This window comes from Lissotriton vulgaris, chromosome 10, assembly GCF_964263255.1.
Source record: "Lissotriton vulgaris chromosome 10, aLisVul1.2, whole genome shotgun sequence".
NCBI classification, from domain to species: domain Eukaryota; kingdom Metazoa; phylum Chordata; class Amphibia; order Caudata; family Salamandridae; genus Lissotriton; species Lissotriton vulgaris.
The window spans coordinates 229,978,348-230,001,735 of NC_141698.1; the positions used below are offsets into that span (position 1 = coordinate 229,978,348).

Genomic DNA, 23,388 nt, shown 5'->3' on the forward strand with positions numbered 1-23,388 from the left:
GAGTACTGGGGATTATTTTAGAAATAAACACATATATTTTTATAATATATACTTGTGTGGTGTCCTTTCATTTGATATTACAGGACTGTGATTGGTAAAACAGCTCGCTTAACACGACCTCTTGAGTTTAGCCTTTAAGGCTGCTTAGTCTATGTTACCATTAAGATAGCTTGTCTATAAGGTTGACTTACAATCAGACACCATAAGGGATTGTTTGGACTGATACAAGGTGGTTCCAGAATTGGAAACATCATATATCAGGCCAACTTCTCACATTGGTGTGCAGCGGTGCGGATTTGAGCTTGCTGTTGTTTTACCATTGCAATCTTTTTATCAAATTGAAAGATGACATCAAGTACCTTAGGTACATATAAATCAAAAGCTTAGCATATTATTCTACTGAACTTAGTAGTTGTAGATTAAAGGGATTAGCACACCCTGACTACAACTCACTAGCAAGGTACAGTAGGAAAACACTTAGTGTAGGTAAGTGCACCACTTGCACCTCACTAGCAGTCATGTCTGACACAGGTGTAGCCACTGGCTCTCAGCCTGTGACAGTTGACCTTACCAAGGCTACTTCCAGATATGACACCCTCAGCCACAGAGACCTGAGTACCTTGTGTACTGTAAGGGGGCTGAAAAAGGGTCACAACCCTACCATTCCTATCCTCATAGCCATCCTGGAGAAGGATGACCTTGAGCAAGCTAGCATATCTCCCTTAAGATCAGGAGATAGAATGAAACCCCAAGAGAATGAGAATAGCACCCCAGAGAATGAGGTGGACCCTGAACCAGATAATGATGAAGATTCAGATCAAGATCAAGGGGATATCCAGGTACATGTGGGGAAGCTTAGCCAAACCTACTTGGACCTACTTGGAAATGGAGAGGGCCAGCACCTCCCCAGAGTACAAAGCAGAACTGTTCCGGACACTAGAAGGGTAAGAACTTCCTCAGGGGATTCTCACATTTCTAGTGTCTCAAGAACCTCTCAAAGGGGAATGACTTCCCCCCAGAGAAGAGAGCATAAGGCCAGGATGAGGGCTGTAGAACTCCAGATAGAGAGGGAAGAGTTAGCCCTGGCCCAAGCTAAACTTGCTTTAGCAAGGGAACAGAAAATGTGTGGCTTAGGTGCCACTGGTGGCAGCAACATAACTCCTAGAGAGAAAGACAGGTCCTATAATACTAGAAACCTGACAAAGATTGTGCCCCCCTACACAGAAGGGGATGACATCCACAAGTGGATAACTGCTCTTGAGAGAGCCTGCATGGTACAGCAGGTTTCTGAAGAACAGTGGGCAGCAATCTTATGGTACTCCTTTTCTGAGAAAGGGAGGGACAAGCTCCTCACTGTCAGACATGAGGATGCTAAAAACGACAAAGTCCTGAAGAGTGCTCTAATAGATGGGTTTGGCTTAACCACTGAACAATACAGGTTAAGGTTCAGAGATACCCAGAAGACACAGACACAGGACTGGACTGATTTTGTAGAATGTGCTACTAAGGCTCTGGAGGGTTGGCTACATGGCAGCAAAGTACATGACTTCACAGGATTGTATAATTTGATTATGAGGGAGCAGATCCTAAGTAATTGTCAGAACCAGCTCTTACACCAGCACCTGGTGGACTCAGATTTGACCTCTCCCCAAGAATTGTGAAAGAGGGCAGATAAATGGGTCAGAACCAGGATTAGGCATAGGAATCAGGACAATAACCAGAAGAAGGAGTCTACCAAGCCTCAAGATAAGGGTGGGGATAAAAGTAAAGAAAAGACATCCCCAGGGCCCCAAAACTCCAAGGATGGGGGTGGGTCCTAAGACACTCCATCTACCCAGAAAAAGCCATACTGTCATGTCTGTAAACAGACTGGCCATTGGAAATCAGACAGCTGTTGTCCAAAGAATGGCAATAGAGAAAATACACCTCCAAAGCCAGCTCCAGCACCTCCTGTTACTGTCAGCAGTAATCCCCAGGAAGTGGGAGCACACCCAGGAATCTGGGTGGGTTTACTTTTGGAGCACAGGTGGACCCTGGCCTATCCAGGTCCCCATCACCAAATGATCTTGTTTATAAGACTGGCATGGGGTTTGCCAACTTCTCTGATTGCCAAATACATTGAGCAAATATAGACAAGAACCCATCATCAATGGTTTGAGAGTTGAAGCCTTTAGAGACACAGGGGCTAGCATCACCATGGTGGCTGACTGTATAGTCCCCTCTAAGCAACTTTTACCAGGTGCCACATACCAGGTAACAAACATTGATGGAATACAAACAAATCATCCCATGGCAGTGGTAAGTCTCAGTTGGGGAGGTGTCACTGGCCCAAAGAGAGTGGCAGTGTCACCAAACTTGCCTGTAGACTGCCTACTAGGAAATGATTTGGGCAATCTCAGCCTGGGCTGAGGTTGAACAGGAAACCCATTCTAGAATGGTAAATGCCAATGAATGGAAATGTTAGTGGGGCTGTGATGGCTACAGCCCCAACCCAAGATGTCCTTCCTGAAAAGGTTGGTAGGGCTGTGCAAGACTCAGCCCCATCTTTAGCAGAAGCTCTTCCTAAACAGAATAGCAAAGCTGTTATGATAACAGCAGACACCCAAATGAGTCTCCTCCTGAAAAGGTTGGTGGGGCTGGGATGGCCACAGCCCAAACTCAAACTGACATATGTGTTGTGAAGCCTGAAATGATGGATCACTCCACACAAACTGAGAGCATGGAGGAGGAAGAGAAATCTCCCCCTCACCAGACATTAGGACAGGATCAGCCTCCTCAGGGAACTGATCTCACCCCTGATGAAGGAACTGTCCCAGAGGTTGTTAGGCCTGTCCTGACAGAGCCTCTGATGGCAATGGACCCTTCTCAGGTGGGACCCAGTTTGGAGCAGGTAACCTGCCCCTCTCTACCTTGCCCTAGTCAGCCCAGGGCTGCAGAGGACAAGAAGGACAGTGAGACCCAGAGGGCCCCCTTTCAAATAAAGCACCCCCATCAACAGATTAGGGGCACCAAAACTAGTAGCCCTAGTAAGGTGAAAACTTTAAAAACTCCTGAGGGAGCCCCCTTAAAAGTAGTTAGGGACCTCCCACAGATGGATTCTGTTTGGCACAGCCAAACCTGGGACACAAAGGGCCCAAACCTGAACTGTCCCTCCAGTAAACCAAAACAAAGGACCCAGCCTCCAGCTTTAGGTAACCAGAGGTTGACCCTGAGAGCACAGTGCAACTCAGTTGAAGAAAGAAAGGCATACATGGTGGAAGATAATTGGAGGAAGCTGAGCCCTAAATTAGTGGAGCCTCACTTCAATACTCCATATCCAAACCAGCCTTTAACTTTGCATAAACACACCCAAGGTAGTGATTCCCTATGGTGGAGACCCTCTAATACCCCAAGGGGTAGGGACTGCTTAGTGGACCATGAGACAGGGGGTACCCATGCTAGTGCAGGTACTTCCTTATATGGCCACTCAGGCAATATAGGCTTACCTGGCCAAGGATAGCCTTATCTCCTTTCGTTTGGGGGGGTGGGGGGGTTGTGTAGGAAGGTGGATACCTGACTATGGTTACCCCAGAATGTTTGCCTTGTGTTTAGCTGGTTTTCGACTTCATTTCTTCTCAAATACCTTTATTCGGCATTTCAAAAGATACCATAAAAGAGCATAAAAAAAGAGATAAAATATCCTAAAATGGGGCGACACATTCATTAAGGAGATTTACTGGTATGGGGCAAAATTTACAGGTTATTAAAATCCATAGCCTCTCGTGTATTTCTTAGTCTCATTGCCATTTTGAAGAAGCTTATTATACATAACAGGGTGTGGGGATCAGGAGCTTCTTGCAAAAAAAGTAAGGCTGCTTTCGCCTGTCCCAGCTTCTTTTTCTTCAGAATCCTTACTAAAAACTTGCGCCTAGGGACTGAGTAAAAGGGACATAGTAGAACAAAATGAAGGGTATCCTGCGGAGACCTAGTGTCGCAGCCGCAGGTACCCTTCAACTCCACTGTACTTGTAAAACCAGAGGGGACGGCAAGTAGGTGGTGTAGGAGGTTTAGTCTGAAACAAGTCATGTAAAATCTTTCCTGCGCATTATTTATCACTGCCAAATATGGTTCCATTCTGCATGATTTTTTCAGCAGGCAATGCGCCGTGACAGACGATTTCCCCTTTTCCCTGACGGCCCTTTTCAAAGATGTCCAATCAGAAATTCTTTTTTTAACCTGAGACCTATTCTGATTAGTCATGGACTCGGGGTCCAAAAAGGAATTCTTGCAGCCAATTGATTCCAAAGAGTCTTTTACATACTTTAGCCACGGGATCTGTCCCCCTCTGTCTCGGCTCATACAGTCTTTGATAATTTGTCGGCTGAAATTGGCCTCTGGGTTGATCCAAATTTTGATCCAAGCCAAGAGTGGTCTAATCATTATTCTATCTTCAATGTATGATTCCCCCAATTCATTGTGTGCAATATAAGAGGGGGTGCTCTGGGGAACCTTTAATAACCTTTTGAAGAACTTGTTTTCCTCTTTTTGGATCTGGCACACCCGGTTGCTCTTGAAACCCCATACTTCAGCACCGTATGATACTTTGGAACTAACAATTGATCGATACAGGTTAAGTATCTGCTCCGGTGACCATCTACCAAGTCTCCTCTCATATGCCATTATGGCACCCGTTGATGCCACCAGTTTAGCTGCATGTTTTTCAATGAGACTTTTGAATTCCAATTTCTCATCAAATAGGACTCCTAGGTAGGAAAAGGACTTCACCCTGCCCAACCTGTGGGATCCTATCCTGTGTACAAAGTCCCTCTTGGTGCTTGTGCCTGTTGACATTACATATGATTTTTCCAAATTTGCTGCAAGGTCAAGTGAGTTCATAAAGTTGACAAAGCCGTCTATCAATTTTTGGAGTCCGCGTGAGGTACGGGCCAACAACACGGCGTCGTCCTCATATAAGAAGACTGGCACCGGGCGCTGACCTATTTGGGGGGAGTCCACACCCAACTTCACTAGCTCTTTGTCCAATTTGTTGATGTATAATGAGAATTTGAATGGGGCTAATATACAGCCCTGGCGCACCCCACTGGTGCAGGAGAATGGTTCTGTCTTCATTCCTTCTTGCGTGTATCTCACTGTGGCTGTGGTCTCCCAGTGTAGGGCTTTTAGTATGTCAACCAGCCCCTCATCCACTCCTAGGTTTGTCATCAAGGCCCATAGTTTTTGTCTGTTGACGCGATCAAAGGCCGCCGAGAGGTCCATGAACCCCATGTGGATAACCCCTTTGCTGGCAATGGTGTACTTCGCCGTCAGAAGGTATAAATTTAAACATTGATCTGTTGTTGATCTCCCTTCTCTGAAACCGTATTGCGTGTCAGATAGAATGTCGTTGTCCTCTGCCCAAGATTGTAAGCGGCTTAGGATCACACGCCCCAGGACCTTGGCCGTCACGTCGATTAACGATATGGGACGGTAACATTGTGGGTCATCCCGATTCCCCTTTTTATAGATGGGCACGATGGTAGCCGTGGACCAGGAACGGGGCAATCCTGCCACTACTGCCTCGTTCAAGACCCTCGTGAGAATGGGGGCCCACAGGTCGGTGTTACTCAAATAGAGGTCCGGCGGTATGCCGTCAGGGCTTGGCGCTTTGTTTTTTTATAGCCCTGAGATTGCGAGTTTCACTTCTGTCAGGGAGAAGTCTAAACAAATGGGTACTGATGGACTTACTCCCTCCTCGCCCTCTGGCGCTCCCGTGTGACTATAAAGGCTTTGGTAATGGGTATACCATTGTTCGGGTAGTATTGTATTCACCACCTGTGGCCTGCTCGGGTCACTAAAACATGGATCATTGATTACTTTCCAAAATGCAGCCATGCCCCCCCTCTCTGCCGCCTCCCTTAGGTCCTCCCATACCTGGGTATGCAGAGTTAATTTGCGAGATTTCAGGTTTTTTTTGTAATTGGATCTACAGCAAGCTATTTTAAGATTATCCCTTGGTCTCTGACTAAGGCATTTTTTAGATCTTTAAGTGCCTTAGTACAGTCGTGATCGAACCATCGCGGGCTCTGAGTTGTTTTTGGGTCTTTTGCTGATTTTAATAGACCGTCCACCAGGCGGGCTATTTCTTCAAATGCCCTGACTACACTTTCTCCTACCACATTTTCATCAAGGCAGACATTTATATGTTTTTGGCCTTTCATTACAAGGTTGCAGTAGAATTCGTCTCAGTTTATCTTGGCCCACCTTAATCTCCTCCCCTGATCTGTGGCCTTTTCTATGGTGCCAGATCTACCCTCTGATTTTTCAAAGTTAAGGCATTTTAGGTCCACAACCAAAGGGTTGTGATCACTGAAGGGGCTAAATTCAATATTAAAGTGGCCAATCCATTTCCTGAGTGTAGGGGAGACCATGATAAAATCTATGTAGGAGTGGCACCCTCTACCTTTAAATGTTGGGTTGGGTTCCCCAGCACTTTCTACTTTTATTAGGTCCATTACATTTGTCAGGTTGTGCTTATTAATAAGGTTATCTACTTCCAGCCCTTCCACAGAATGGACAAAATGTGGACCACTTGCTGCTGTACATCTTGACCATTCTTTATTAATAGGTCTTAATCTCTCGCACAGATGACAGTTAAAGTCTCCTGCAAGGATGACATATGGGTTCCTGGCGGACTTGTTGGAAGCTTGCTCTGCCTGTAGATGACAATCCAGTTCTTTAATGGTGTTGCCAGTGATGTTTGTTCCAACGGCATTGTACCAGTTTATCACCATAATATTTAACCCCTTATTGCGGAAGCCTATCACCTGCATATTCACTGAATCCCATTTTAAATTGGACCATGTCCCTTGTATGCGGAGATCTACATAGATAAGCAAACCGCCAATTGCTCTCCCTGATGCCGCCCTTACAGCTGGGACCGCAAAACATTTAAACCCATCCAGTATGTATTGGCCAGGCTCGACTGCCCAGGTCTCCTGAAGACATATGATTTGGAATCTATTTATATAGTCTCTCCATTCATTACATTTGAATTTGGCCGCCACCCCAGCTATGTTCCAAGATATAACTCTCAATCCGTCCTGATTGCCAGGCCTTTTTCCGCCCTCCCCTAGTCTACTGGGTCCCCTGGTATTCCCCGGTGTTGTTGGGCCATCAGTTATGGACTGAGCATTACTTTAATTTGACTCGACCCATTTTCCTTTCCCCTTTATGTCTACCCGTTCATTTACTAAAAAATTTACAGGAAGGGCCCCTATTGCTACTAGTCTCTGCTGCTACAGTAAGTGTGGTACTCCCTGATTGTAGGTGTCCTTTCTCTAGGGGTCCACCAACGGGTTGAGATGGACACATTTGGTCCTGACCGAGTCAGTCTACCTCATCCAGTGCACAGAACTTATTCCAGTGTGCATGCATTGCAATGGCTGGATCAAATAAGGAGAGAGCCTTCCAGGGTGCTTGCCATTGTTCCCACCTGTTTTGCAACCCAAAATGTGGGGCTCTAATCATCTGGGCCCTGTTTATATGTATTGATCTCTGTGGTACTGAGGGATAAAAATATGATAGATGTAATGGGTAGATGTTGGTTGTTGAACCATGCATTGGGACATTACAAATATGGTTCACTGCTGAGGTGTCCCTAAAATTTATAGCTATAATGTCTCCCGCTATGGTTTTTATTCCCTTCCCTATCCATTCCCCTCTTCTCACAGAGAGTATTTCCCCAGAGATGTGAGGCGGTAATGGTCTATTTATTCTTAGCCATAGCCATTGTATGCATTTGTTTTTTAACTCTATATCGTTCTCTTTTTTCCCTTCCTTAAGCGGGGGAACCCCTGTTAGAACTACTACATAAGGTAGTGCCTGTGGTGGTAAATAATTGTGTGGAAGCGTATTGGGCCTTTTGTTGCTTCTGATTTTTTTGGGGGGCTATTCTTTGCTGGGTTGGTGCACTTCTCCTGGGTAGTGCCTGTAGTGTCATTGCGCACAGACAGACTGTTCTTTCCTTGTCCTTGACTTGCTTGTGTCTGCAGAGTGTTAGCACTGAAACCAGGTTGTGGGGGAACTGTTGGCTTGGGGGTGATAATTACTTGAGGCGCTGCACTTTTCTTTTGTTTAGGTGGGTTAGTATCTTGTGCTGCCTTGTCAGTATATGTGGTAGTTAGTGTGTTTAGTTTTCCCGTTGTCTGGGCCTGTGGGGCTGGGATAGTCACTGGCTTAGCTAGTCCAGTCCCTCTACTATTTATTAGTGAAGTCAGTCTATCAATTTTTGATACCAAAGGTTTAATGTGGGTAATGATAGACTCTTCCAAGCCAGCCTTAAGATCTGCTACCATGTTAGCTATCCAACAAGGTATGCCGGGCGTGGTGCTTACTATTGATGTCACCAAGTTGTGGTTAGTTTTGTGGTGGGCCCCCCCCCCTTTTTTTGTGCTTGTTTCCATGGTTATCTTTCCTCCCTGTCATCCTCTGAATCCTGGATCGCTATTGTTGGTACTATTGAAAGCCGTCTTTCAGTGTTAACAATAGCGGATGCCACTGCCCCTATAGTTTGCTGCAACATCTTGTCAATTGCAGTTAAAGATGGTAATGGTTGTGGCGTATCAGCTTTCTGTTTCGAGTTGGACCTTAAAGTTGGCATCCTGCTCGTCTTAACCCCTTTCCTCATACTTGGGCAGTCTATACCTCTCTGGTTGTTAACAGATATCCCCCTATGCGATAGCGGTCGCACACAAATTCACTATGTATATTTTAAAAGGAGAAAACCAGATATAAGGGTTGGGAGACAGTACCTTTGTGAGTGCCTAGTCTCGTAGTCACAGACCAGAAGTTAGTGGGGTGGCCCAGCCCAGCCTTATGCGGCCTTGGAGGGCCGTAGAGGGCCCGGCCTTTGCCAGGGCTTCGCCCGGCGTCCCGCGACGTGGGGGTTGCTGCACGATTTAAATGCGCCGCCTGGCGCGATTTGCTGTTGTGCGACTTCCGGTCGCAGGGGCTCTAGGGATTAGTAGTTCTGAGGCCCCCTCGCTCTCCCCCACTCGGCGGCAGCAACGAGGATGGTAGATGTGCTGCAGCGGAAGGAGAGCGGTGACAGAAGCTGCGGGTCCCGCTTGGTAAGTGTGAGTCACACTCAGTCCTGCGTGTGGTCACAGATGCTGGTGATTGATCCCCGCTCCACCGGGGTTGCTGCGCGATTTAAATGCGCCGCCTGGGGCGATTTGCTGTTGTGCGACTTCCGGTCGCAGGGGCTCTAGGGATTAGTAGTTCTGAGGCCCCCTCGCTCTCCCCCACTCGGCAGCAGCAACGAGGATGGTAGATGTGCTGCAGCGGAGGGAGAGCGGTGACAGAAGCTGCGGGTCCCGCCTGGTAAGTGTGAGTCACACTCGGTCCTGCGTGTGGTCACAGATGCTGGTGATTGATGACTTAGTTGGCCTGGTTCCCTGCTAATCAGGGCCCAAGGCTATCTGCTCTCTCTGTAAAATGGATTCCATGTACCCTAGGTGCATAACTAGATTGGCTTGGGTCACCTTATCAGCCCCTGTACAGCGCACTATAGGTGCCCAGGGCATAGGTGCATCCAAGGCCTACCAGGGGCTGCAGCATAACTTTTGCCACCCCTGGCTGGCTATCTAAAATTGACACAACTGGCTGATTCGTCAGCTGGGGTAAGTTGGTGTAATCACCCCTTGCTTATCTGGACACATATAAACCTGTGAGTCACTCCTATGGAAGGCCTTATCAATCCTGGAGGCAGAGTGCGTGGTTTAACGTGAGATGGAGCTCTAGCATGAGCTGAGCCTGTCTGCAGCTGTCGGGAACCATTCCCTAAGCTGTTCCGGAATAATGTCAAACCATATACTATTAAGTGTATTATAATCCTCGCGGTTATATGTCAACTTTGGTTTGGCTTTATCAAAACATGTCGTGTAAGGTGTCATACGATTTGGAATACTATCCCCTCGACAGTCCTGTCGACGGGGATAGCATTCCACCCCTCTAGAGGGAGACGACATGTTACTTTGCTAAAACGCGGTTGATTTTAAAAGAGCCTCAGATCCACTAAATGGATGTTCCTGCCACAGACACAAGTCTGACCTCCTGCTGCTGACCGAAACTCAGCAGAGGAGGCCTGGACAAAGGCTTTCCTGTCGCAGGGAGGTGTTACACCACCCCAGACAGGAGATAGTGGATTGTAGCAGGGAGGTTTGAAAGAAACCAGACACTGCCTGGGGAGCACAAGGCTTCCCCTTGCATAATCCGGCCAAACCGGTTCTGGGGCAGACCAGCCCCAGTCCCAGCGTGGCCTGGATCAAAGGGAAAGGGGTGTATCCACCCCCTTCCTGGGTCCCACCCATAGGAGGGGACCTAGTAGGTAATCCAGCCCCCTAGATTGGTATAAGAATGGGAGCAGTGCCAACGCACTCAGATTATCCTGATGAAACATAAGAAACGAAACTCTGGACCCTTCGACATCCTACTCGACGTAGAAGACTGAAGAATCTCCCTTGTGGTCAAGTAGTGACCACCCTGTGCAAACAGGCACCATCCAGCACCTCGACGTCTGCTTTGTTGCAGTTCCCGCCGGAACTCGAGCGACAGAGATCGACGAGATCATGCTTGCCTGCCTTCTTACAGCCCAATCCACAGTCCCTGCAGAGCTGAGACCCGTGGAGGAGACCGGAAGCGTGGGGCACGCCATCTTGAAAAGACCACGAGACGCTGACTGTGCAGCCCCCGAGTGACCCTCGAAGCTGTACACCGGGGTTTGAGAAGCCCCAACCCTGAGCCACTTTTGCACCGAAGCTCACCCCTCTACACTCGACGAGTGCTGCATGGGGCCCTTCTGCTTTCTTTGGCTCGACGCGTTGGCCCGGTCACTTGCCAGCTGGCTTGTGGCCCCTGTGCCAGCGAAAACCTAAATACGACTTGTGATTCTGGTTGCTCCAGACTTGCACCTGCTCCTCTGAAAAGAGCACCCGCTCTGACACTACTGATCCGAGTGAGAAGCAATCTTCCAATCCCGCGTGGATTGCTCTTGCCAAGTGTTGTTTGCTCCGATCTTGAAGCCGACAGCGCCGACGGTGAGAGCCTGCCTGGGACAGCTCGTGACCCGCTCCTGGACGTCGCAGATGCCCCAGAGCCCACGTGGCAGCGGAGAGAAGCTCCTCGACAACCACCTGATTGCGCCCGACATTGCCTGGTTCCGTCCTGGTTCCACCCTGGTCACTGCTGAGTGACCCAGACTCTGTCCCCTCTGCTTTCAGGTACTTTACGACTCCGATCCACCCTTGGATCACACCGAACACTTCTCCTTCACATCGCCTGCAGCATCTTCAGCTTCAAGCACCAACAACCTGCGTGACGAAACCCAATGCCACTTCGACCCTATGCACCCGCTTCCTGTGGGTGAGGTAACTCAGCAACGCCGGTGTTTCCACACTGGTACACACCTCTAGGGTCTGTGTCTAAAGTTTTGTCCTTCTAGGTTCAGCAGAAGTATCCTTAAACTCTAACTGTGTAACTTTTACGCACCATTGACTTTGCATTGGTGCATGCGTGTGCTTTAAGCGCTGCACCCGAATCCCGCGGGCTTTTCCCGACTTCAGCATTGCTTGTCCCGACTGCTCCCAGCGATTCCCTAGGCCATAGGCCTAACCACTGTTCGATTGGTATCTCTTATACCACTTTCTTAATATATGGTTTGAGTGGCCACCCGCCCTCATCCATAATTGTGCAACTTTCATATGTTATACTGTGCTTTTGATTTAACGCTTGTGCCCCTTTGCTCATAAAGAGTACTGGGGATTATTTTAGAAATAAACACATATATTTTTATAATATATACTTGTGTGGTGTCCTTTCATTTGATATTACAGGACTGTGATTGGTAAAACAGCTCGCTTAACACGACCTCTTGAGTTTAGCCTTTAAGGCTGCTTAGTCTATGCTACCATTAAGATAGCTTGTCTATAAGGTTGACTTACAACCAGACACCATAAGGGATTGTTTGGACTGATACAAGGTGGTTCCAGAATTGGAAACATCATATATCAGGCCAACTTCTCACAGTATGTAAACTGTGTTGGGTTGTGTATAGGCATTTTTAGTATTTGATTTCCTTACGCAAAGGTTTGTTTTACCTAGTACACTCGGTGAGTGATCGCTCACCAGTGAAGAGCTAGTTGATTATTCACTAGGGTATCCCATTTCTATATGTAGGGTGGGTGTAACAAGCCATTGTTTGGTTGTGTTTGACTTGTCTTTTACCTGCTGCAATTGTTGTATCTTTTACTTTGGGATTGGAATGGGGTTTAGTCCCATATCTATACTTTGTGATACAGTCCCCTTAAAATGTTTCTTGCAGGGGTGTGTTCCCTGTGTGTGTAAGATACCTTGTGCCGCACATTATTTGTTTGTTGCAGGGGTGGGTTCCCTGTGTGCGTAAGACACCTTGTGCCACACGTTATTTGTTTGTTGCAAGGGTGGGTTCCCTGTGTACGTAAGATACCATGTGCCGCACGTTTGTTTGTGCAAGGTTTAGACCTTGTATGCCTCCTTATATGGAGAGCATATACGTTTTTTCAGGTTGTCCCTTGTAGATGGTGGGGGCAGGACATTTGTTTTTAGTCCCTCTAGTCCACATGACTTGATTCCTCTCACGGAGAGCACATACAGTTTTCCTTTGTTAATGGCGGGGGCAGGACATTGGGTCTTAGTCCCTTTAGTTCTCATGACTTGTCTCTCTACATGAGAGCACGTGCTTTACATTGTTGTCCCTTGGTTATGTTGGGGGCAGGATATTGGGTTTTAGTCCCTTCATTCCACATGACATTTTGATCTATATTTATATTCCCTTTTTGAGGAGGGGGATGGGTACTGTATTCTGTATCCATCTATCCTTCTTGTCTTTGGTTCCTTTCCTTCTCGTGGTGCAGTGTTCCCGTCATCCCTGGGTCTGGGCTTCGGACTCTGTTTTAAATAGTTAATTTCCACTTTTATGTTGTGGGCTTTGTTTCCTTCATCTTTGGGTTGTGGACTATTTATTATTGCTAAATTTTTATGTTTATAGTTTATGCAGTGGTTTTGTCGTTCTTTTGTTCGAAAGGGAAGAGATATGTAGTATTCTTACATGATGTTTTATTTCCTATGTGTCTCTGCCCTAGCTTCTCAGCCTGTGTGCGTGTCTTCTGTATGGAATGTTGGTGAGTGGACCTTTTGTAGAATGCCTGGGTGACTGTATGAGGAGTGACAGTTGGTGAGAGGGGCTGAGCTGCTCCTGGCGGGGCTGTTGATGTCAATTTACAGACTGCCTTACAGGACGTATATACCTGGTATTGATGATCTGTCTACTTATATGAGTAAACCTACTTGGATTCCAACCCACCGCGTGTCATCATTACTACACTATCCTCCCCGTTCTGCGAACTGATTTCTAGGGTTAAGGACATCCATTCAGGGCCCTAGTTTTGTGCACCTGAGGTCAGTGTCTTGCATTGCTCTGTTTCAGGCGTGGAAAGGCATGTACAGAACTTACCTCAGCGCGCGAGGGCGGTGTCTAAGTAGCTACCGCGACGTCATCCCTGCGACCACGATGACGGACGCAGAGAGGTACTTCTGACAAATAAACTTTCCGGATCCAGTCTGACACCTGGGGGTAAATCTAAGGTAAGCAATCCATAACTAACCTATGTTTCAAACTAATATATTGTTACCGAAGGTAAGTAACTTGTTCATTATTACATACTGAAGGCAGCTTTTTTACTCTGACAATAGAGTGCATCAGAGCTCAGAGAGTGATTAGCTAATGAGTACATTTTCCTCTTCCTAATGTTTGTGAAGAGTACTTTCCTGTGTGATTGTGTTTGTCCACATCTAGGTAAAAGGCATAAGGAGGTTAACATGCTAAACTTACATGTGCCATCTGTGTCTCTACATAGCATTGCTCAAGAGGAAGAAAGTAGATGGCGAAGATGATCCATTACGGCGGACAGGTAGACCTTTTGGAGGTCTTATCAGAGATATACAGAGAAGATACCCAAAATATCTAAGTGACTTCAAAGATGCCCTGAATGCCCAGTGCATGGCTGCTGTGATCTTCATCTACTTTGCAGCTCTTTCTCCAGCCATAACATTTGGGGGCCTTTTAGGTAAGACATTACCGATTTTTCCTTGCAAGAGATGATGACAATCACTTGATTTTGTACCCAAAATAAATTAAAATAAAATGATGGTTGATGAATTGGGATCTGTCATCAGGACGCTGCACTTAGATGGAATATGTGCCCACATGCATCAAACTCCCGTTTTGCGTTTCCAAATTTGCGAATTTTACCGAATCGCAAATATGGATTCGCAAAACGGGATGCATCATGGAAAGTGCAAAATATTTCCGATTCGGTAAAATTCGCAATTTTTACCGACTCGCAAATATTTTGTGACTTCAAAATTGCGAATTCGCAATTCCCATTGATTCCTATGGGCCAAAAGGCCCTTAGGAATCAATGGAAATTGCGAATGGCACTTAGAAAATTTCATGGGTGCAGGGGGGGGTCCAAAGGACCCCCCCCTGCACCCCCGAAATGTAATTTGAAATGGATGTTTCACACACACATGTCCTAAGGACATGTGTGTCTGTAACATGACATCGTTTAAAATGTAAATTAGTACATTTTAAACATTTTTCGCAATTTACCACGAGGTTCAACCTCGTGGTAATTTGCACTTCCAAACCTTGTTCTCGCAATTTCATTTCTGAATGATGCATTGCATTTAAGGAATCGCAAATTTGCGATTCCTTAAATGCATTCGCATTCTGGAAAGTCGCAAAATCAGCGAATTCCATTCAGAAATGATGATGCATCTGAAAAAGCACTTTTGCATTCGCAAACGGCCGATTTTAAGGAATCGCACCGTTTGCGAATGCAAAAGTGCTTGATGCATGTGGGCATTGGTGCCTAAGGGAATGAATTCTTTGGCATGTTCTCAATGTGTGTTGAGGGTATCAGCAGTGTGTTTGAACCTAAAATAGCTTTGGGTGCATTTGAGCTTGCAGTCAATGATGGGCTTTGGGGAATAATGTGCTGTGTATGTAAATAGAATAGAGGTGCTCAAAGTAAGAAAGGAGCAAGCACTGTAAGCTTGTGCAATGAGCTGTCTTTTTCGTGAATCTCTCTTACGTCCTAAACAGTGAAAACTGCTATGCATCATTGAAGCTATTATCAAAGCTGAACAAAAGTCTGCTATTAAATAGTGAGACTGCTGCATTTACTAACATGGCATCAGTTATATCTATGAAGTGTTGTGAAGCATTCAGTGTGAATTCAAGAATGAATTTGTGATATATTTTAGAAGTACGTTATCTATGACTGAAGGTGCATGAAAAGAAGAGTTCACATCACTGCAGTGGTGGCTGTGTGTAGTTACCTTATCATATGTGCAGAATTTTCTATATTGTTTACTCTGCATATGTGATAAATATGCACCATGTTAGCTGTGATGTGATATTTATTTGTCTGCATAATGTTGGGGGTGTATGTAAAGCATTCAGTTTATCAGCATGTTCTCAAAATTCTGAAACCACAGTTGGCAGGTGGTAACTCATCATGTGTCTAACCATACTGCTTGTGACATGGACTGAAATATAAAATTTGCTAGTGATCATGAAGGAAAGTTAAGATCGTACGAATGACACGTAGGCGAAGATTATGCAAACACCCTGTCATTGAGCTGAGGTATAACGCAGCAGCTAGAGCAGCTGACTCTGGAGCCCGGGGCTCACCGTTCAATCCCTGGTGCGGGTGGCAACTCTGGGCTATAGCTCACTTAATATCCCCGACAGTACCCAGTGCCTGGATACCCTTAGGGGTGAGAAGTTGTTCTTTACAAATCTGTAATTATAATTGAATTCTTCAGCTGCCATAAGTCAGTACAGAAAAAGTAAAACCACATATCCAATGAGAACGAGGGATAATGATCTATACATTCAATCAATCAATACATTCAACCAATCATCAAGGTCCATTCAAATCGAAACCATGAGGAGATCAACCTTTTCCCAATGTTTTTTTGTACAATTTACCCCCCCCCCCCTCATGCGTGTGAGAATTTAAGAACTCCGGTCCTTCAACCTTGCTTCTAGTTTCCACCTGTCTAGTAACATCAAAGATCTGCAATTGCCAGAACAATTAAACAAAGAAAGGTTGTCATCACAATGTAATTAACCATTGAATTTTTTGTCATGATAGCTAAGAAATGTATATTTTTTGGCAGTACCTGGAGGCTGATATGGAATGACTCGATACGTTATGGACCCATGGTTGCTTTTTGTTCATCTAGCAATTGTAAAGTTTACTCCATGTCAGTAAACTTTCCTGCCAAGGTGTTTATGACGTGAACATCTGAGACTATTTTGCATATTAATAGGCAGAATAGCATTCTTAGTTTGGCAAATGTCAGTTTCCTGGAAAGGTCCTTGGCCAATGGCGAGGAAAGAAAAAGATTCAGGCATCAGGTTAAATCCCAGACTCGATCATATGTGACAGCACAGTCAGGTTAATACCACTAATTTGTCTACATACCATGGTATGTTACCCAATCAGGACACCATTCACTGCCTTATGTCCTACTGAAATGGCAGATCTAAAAGGGTTAATTATCCTGTATGCCAGCTCGCCAACTGCAAATTCGTACTAAACATTTAGAATGTGCAAAATTCCCTGTCCCAGACACCTATTAACCAATTGTTCCCCACAAAATGTATTTCCTGATAGTGCCATCAGGCCACCCTTGCCAAATGAGATGTACAGCTTGTTTAAAAATGCCTGGGATCACCCAAAGTCTATGCAAATCAGCATCTCCATGAGACACAAGGACTTCCCCAAGACCATGGAATGTAATTGGCCCAGGTGATTTTGTCAGCATCTCTGAAGATAGGTGGAGAGGGATCTGAGAATTCCAGTAAAATTCTACCATTGCTGACAATCACACTTAAGTGTTCCCGGGTCAGCATCGCTAGTGTACCTGATCTGCCCTCTGCCTCCTCCTTGTGTTGCCACTGACAATCATCATGTCAGGAGGAAAGGTATAATTGGTCTCCTCTTTCCAGTCCTGCAGAAAAGCATTCACTTCCGTTGAGTTTTGGTCCATCCTCAAACTGAGGAAGTTGGTAAGCTGGAAATTATGGGGTGGTGCAAACTGAACTGTCAAGTATGGTCTCCAGTGACTCATCTAGTGTTGGAACACCCTGGCATTTAGTTTCCCCAAACTGGTGTCTATTATGAACTAATACCCCAATCTGTTGTTAGATTCTTCTTGCCAGGCAAGTACTTTGGCAAGACTGCAATTTCCTTCACACGTAAAACATTCCACTCCTCTTTGTCAATCTCTGCCAGTATTTTAGATTTTGTGGCTCCCAATTTAACATACGTATGGCAGATGTATTGTCCATCTTCAAGAGGAATGAGTTGATGGTCAGATCCTTTGTTAGCTATTTGATCACAAAGTATCTCACCACTAGTTCTAGGCAATTTATGTGGAGACCTCAATTTGAGTCCACCTTCCTCCTGTGGCAATATCTCCATATCGGGTCTCCCAACATAGACAGCTGGCATCCCATTCGGTCACACTGCAAGGTGAGGTGTGTCAGATGGCCCTCCCATATCAGGCCTCCATGTGTTCAGCCACCAGTCTAGCTCCATTAGAGTCTTCTCCTAGAGTTGGATCATATTTGAGTGTCACGAAGGCCCAATGGATCCACAGGAGTCAACGCTAGTCCCAACGCCCCTCCGCCTCAGGAGCCACCCGACAATACAATGTCCAGGTAACCACTAAACAGAAGGGAAAGGGGAAGTGGATAAAATAACAAAAGGAAAGAGAGACTGCATCCAAGTGATAGTGTACACTCTTCGAGTTGGTCCTCTGGGTCTTCTGTGTGATACCTGTAAGGGAACCCTAATTAATACACATACATCTCTAATCAACAGTTGGAGCTATATTCAATACTATAATAACGCTTACCCTTGGACCTTAGGCAATTGCTTCTCTCCCACTGGATGTCAACTGAATTCGGTTTTCTTATGACCTATATAAACACAGTACCATTAGTGTTCATGAATTACTTGGCGTGACTCTATTGGACCTCCTATTACAGGATATATACCTGTCAGAGTTGAAGAATTCTCTGTAATTTAATTCATAAACGAAGAGTTCTGTGGTTCACCAATAAGTCCTGAGGTTCACCTAATGTTCCAAACCTAACTATGTGTAAACTATATAGGAAGATGACAACTTCGGGTAGACGAGTTGAGTCACTCATTAACCGCTTGAAAGAAAGCGCCACAGAGTAGCGTCGAATGCAGTTCAAACAAAAGTCTAAAATTAAAGTTGGAAAGTTCTTACTTCACGGTCCCACGTTGCGCATGCGAAAACTGAATACTTGCAGGCTGAAGAAATTGAAAAGCTTCTCCGATTTTCGGAACTCCAGGATTTCACTCTGACTCTGCGAACGACTTCAGTTGAAGTGCGCAGTTCGTTATCGGAACGCGCACCTCACCTGCAACCTCCGTCGCGAGCTGAGAAACACTAGACCGGCAACTTCGAACTCTGCTGCGTCCTGACTCTCCAGCCATGTGTGTACTGCTACATTGAAGGTCAATCAAACACCGCTTGAGAAAGATTACTGATACCACATGGCGTCTTTTCAAACGCGAGTGTTTACATCACGTTTTCCCTTTCAACGTAATTTTAGACTTTTCCCTACCATGTTGAATGGCAGCTAGACAGGTCTTGACAGTACCTCCCTCCAAAGCAGGGCCCCCCAATTTTGGCTTCTTAGGGAACATTCTGTGGAAGGTTCGAATTAATCTTGGGGCATGTACATTTGTAGCAGGTTCCCAGGATCTTTCCTCGGGTCCATAACCTTTCCATTCAACCAAGTAATCTAACTTATTCCTGGTAATTTTAGAGTCTAGAATTCTGCTAACTTCAAACTCTTCTCCTGATTCTACATTAATGGGGGAAGGAGCCACCTTAAGCCTAACATTTTTTGATTCTTTTTAAGAAGGGAGATATGAAACGCTGGATGTATTTTCAATGATTTGGGAACTGTAATTTAACTACCACAGGATTTATGATTTTCAACACCTTGAATGGACCAATAAATCGGGGTTGAAACTTCCTATTTCCTTTTAACCTTAGATGTTTGGTAGACAACCATACCTCATCACCTACCTCAAAACTTGATCCTAATCTCCTTTTTTTATCTGCCTGTCTTTTGTATGACTCCTTAGCCTTGATTAAGTTCTTCTGGGCCTTATCATAAGCTACTCTCAATTCTGTCATGACTTCAGTGATTGCTGGCACTGTTTCATCCATGTTACCTAAAACTAGTCTTGGGTGTCTTCCTGAATTCGGATAGAATGGGGAATACCCAGTGGAATCATGCACAGCATTGTTATAGGCAAATTCCGCTGACCACAACAACTCGGACCAGTTACCCTCCTGTCCCAACAGAAAGAGTAGAGTTCCAATTCCTGGTTGACTCTCTCCGTCTGACCATCCGTCTCCGGATGATAACTGGTCGAATATTGTGTGTCAACCCCTAGGCTATGCATGAATTTCTTCCAAAATTTGGATATGAATTGAGTACCCCTATCTGATATAAGGATTTGTGGAATTCCATGAGCCCGCACTATGTTTTGATTAAACAGCTGAACTCACTGAGGAGTGGTGGGAACTGTCTTTAACACCTTGGCTGCTAGAGCAATTTTCCTCCAGTGCTGAATTATTGAAAAGCCCCTTGTTCATGACGAGCTCAGCTCGTCATCAGCACAGCTCCACTGTGCCTCATGACGAGCTGAGCTCGTCATGAGCATCGAAGGGGTTAAGGGAATGAAGTGTCCCATCTTAGAAAAGGAATCGACTAACACCAAAATGATCGTATGACCCAAACTAGGTGGAAGATTTACAATTAAGTCTAATGAGACTGTATGCCACGGACCTGGGGCATTAGGTAAAGGCTGCAATAACCCCTGAGGAGCACTTCGGTTAGGTTTCCCTTTAATACACAATTCACAGGTTGAAACATACTGTCCTACCTGAGCTGCCATGCCTGGCCACCAAAAATGCTGTTTTATCAGTTCCAGAGTCTTTTTAACTCCCTTATGACCAGCAAGACGATCATCATGACAATTTTTTAAAGCTTTTTCCTGCATCTCTTTGGACGGTAGGTACAGTTTGCCATCATGGAAAGGAAGGCCATTAACCAGAGTTTTCTTGTTATCTGACGTAGCCCAATCGGTAAGTTCTGTGGAGTGATTCTTCAAAATTTCGTCTGTAAATTCTTCTAGCTGGATAACTCCAATTACCTTTTCTAACGGAATGATTAGCTCAGGAAGTGGTGGTTTAGTTTCTTCAGGAAAATTCAATCTTGACAAGGCATCAGCCTTGCCATTTTGAGATCCCGGTTTGTAAGTGATCACAAAATCGAACTCTGAGAAATACAATGACCATCTCAATTGTCGTGGCGTGAGGGTTTTTGCAGATTATAAAAATTGCAAATTGCGGTGGTCCGTGAATACAGTCACACAATGCCTGGCTCCTAATAGGTAATGTCGCCAGTCTTGAAAAGCTTCCTTCACCGCTAACAACTCCTTATCAGCTATGGAATAGTTGCATTCTGGTTCGGATAATTTTCTTGATCGATAGGCTACAGGGTGAAGCTGTCCAGTTTGTTTGTCCCTCTGAGATAATATGCCTCCTGTAGCGAAGTCTGATGCGTCGGTTTCCACATAAAATGGTTGTTCAGTGTCTGGATGCTTCAAAATTGGAGCGGTAACGATAGCCTTCTTTAGGGTCTGAAACGACCTTTCTGCATCTTCCAACCATTCAAATTTTTTCCCTTTCTTCAAGAGTCGGGTGATAGGCGAAACCTTGTCTGAAAAATTGGGTATAAATCTTCGATAAAAATTAGCAAACCCAATAAAACTTTGTATCTCCTTCACACATTTTGGAGAAGACCATTCTTGTATGACTTGAACCTTGGAATCATCCATTTCCACCCCATCGGCCGACAAGACAAAGCCCAAGAATTCCACTCGCTCAACATGAAAAGAACATTTTTCCAGCTTAAAATATAGGTGATTCTCGAGCAACTTCTGCAACACTGCTCGTACATGCTGCACATGCTCCTGGACACTGTTAGAAAAAATCAAAATGTCGTCTATGTAGACTACCGCAACTCGATCCAAAAATTCCCGCAGAACATCGTTAACAAAATGTTGAAACGCTGCAGGAGCGTTGCTCAATCCATAGGGCATCACTTGATACTCGAGCAGGCCGTATTTGGTCCTAAAGGCCGTCTTCCACTCATCGCCCTCGGTCACTCTTACCAAATGATACGCTCCCCTTAGATCAAGTTTGGTATATATTTTGGCTCCCTTAACTTGATCCAGAAGCTGAGAAATCAAGGGAAATGGATACCTGTTTTTTTACAGTGACTTGGTTCAGGGCTCTGTAGTCAATACAGGTTCGAAGAGTACCATCCTTTTTGGGGCGAAAAAACAAAGGCGATGACGCAGGAGACTTAGACGGCCGGATAAATCCAATCTTCAGATACTCGTCCAAGTATTCTTTCAGATGTACATTCTCGGCTTCTGTTAACGCGTAAATGCGACTGCACGGTAACACTGCCCCTGGTTCTAGTTCAATTTTACAATCATATTCTCTATGAGGTGGAAGTCTCTCAGCATTTATTTTGTCAAACACACTAGCAAGGTCATGATATTCTTTTGGGATTTCCTGAGTCATGGTTGTACAAATACTGTTAACGAGTTGAGCGAGCTGAAAAGCTGGTGATTCTTCTCCCTTCGGCTTAATTCTGGAAAAACAATTCTTTAGGCAATGTTCGGAGTTCATCTTCACAGTTCTTCGTTCCCAATCTATAGAAGGATTGTGTTCCGTCAACCATGGCAACCCCAAGACTAGTTGAAATTGTGGGGCGTCTATTAGATTGAATCTTATAAACTCTCTGTGGCCCTGCAACCCAACCAATTCCAAAGTTTCTGTCTCATTAATGATGGGGCCAGAGGTAAGATTGGTGACATCTACAGCTTTTACTACTTCTGGATGTCTCTTCTTGATGGCTCTGACTCCGATTTCTTGAGCATACTGCAAATCACAAAAGTTCCCTGTGGCCCCAGAGTCAATCATGACTGATACTCCCTGGATTTCTTGTAACCCGAACTTCACTGAGAATGTGACAGTAAGATGTGGCGCTGACGATTGTAAGGTATTGACCAACTGTTGCGGTTCCTGAGTTGACTCATTGCAACATCCCACCAGGGCAACTCCCTCTACTGGTGGGATCTGTCTTTTACCCCTTGGTTAATCTTTGGTCTTTTTGGGCATTCTTTCACAAAATGCCCCGAAGCTCCACAATACAAACACAGATGATTAGTACGCCGCTTCTCCTTCTCTTCTCTTGACAATGGGCCCCTGATTGAACCAATTTGCATTGGTTCTTCGCCCGGACTGACTTCGGTTTTGTTGCCTTCTGACTTGATTCGATCTAAACGAGGAACGAAAGATTTAAAATCCTTCTTTTTCTTGGATCTTCTTTCAAATTGACGGTGGTCAATTTGTAGAACTAAGTCGATCAGTTCAGATATGTCCTGTGGTCGTTTTGGTATTTGAGCCAGAGCGTCCTTTAGTTCGTCTTTAAGCCCCCGATAGAAGATTGCTGACCGCTTTTCTTCCGGCCAATCCGTTTGTTGAACTGAGCGATATAAGCTACCAGATCACGATTCCCTTGTTTGATATCCAGAAGCTCATTATCGATGGCTTGATTAGCAGTTCTCCTGTCGAAGATCCTCAAAAACTCTTTTTTGAAAAGGTCAAAATCATACAGAGCTGGGTCATCACGGGAGACTAAAGGCATGGACCAGGCAGCGGCATCACCGCTCAAATACGACAGCATGAAGGCAACCTTTACTTGATCTTCTTTAAACACAACAGCTCGACATAAAAAATGTAATGAGCATTGGGTAAGATAAATTTGGGCCTTATGTGGATCCCCACTGAATCTCTCTGGATTAGCCAATGGAACTACTTGGGCTACTGAATGAACTACTTGAGTGGCTACCTCTGAAGCTGAACCAATACTAGAATTTATTCCAGGCAATGGCGTGGTACCTGCCAATAACTCTTCCATTTTTAATCTAATCTGATGAGTTTCCTGTTGGGAACGCTTAACTTCCTCTCTTAAGGCTGTTTTCCTCAGCCGAATGGGTTAACTGATTCTGCAACCCCTGTAGAATTCCTGCCAACGCTTTTAAGTCTAACCCCTCTGCCATGTCGACTCAGGTGGATGACTGGCACTTCAATCTGTCACGAAGGCCC

The 23,388-nt window shown here is 45.2% G+C and overlaps 1 protein-coding gene across 4 annotated transcripts in view; it reads left to right on the forward strand.

The window, feature by feature from the left end:
* SLC4A2 (solute carrier family 4 member 2) overlaps nucleotides 1–23,388 on the forward strand; it is a 1,480,655-nt gene that overhangs the window by 1,203,817 nt on the left and 253,450 nt on the right. For all 4 annotated transcript variants that reach the window (XM_086940913.1, XM_086940912.1, XM_086940914.1 and 1 more), the window contains one exon: nucleotides 13,932–14,141. In XM_086940913.1, coding sequence (XP_086797039.1) covers nucleotides 13,932–14,141 — 210 coding nt within the window. The remainder of the gene's footprint in view (nucleotides 1–13,931; nucleotides 14,142–23,388) is intronic.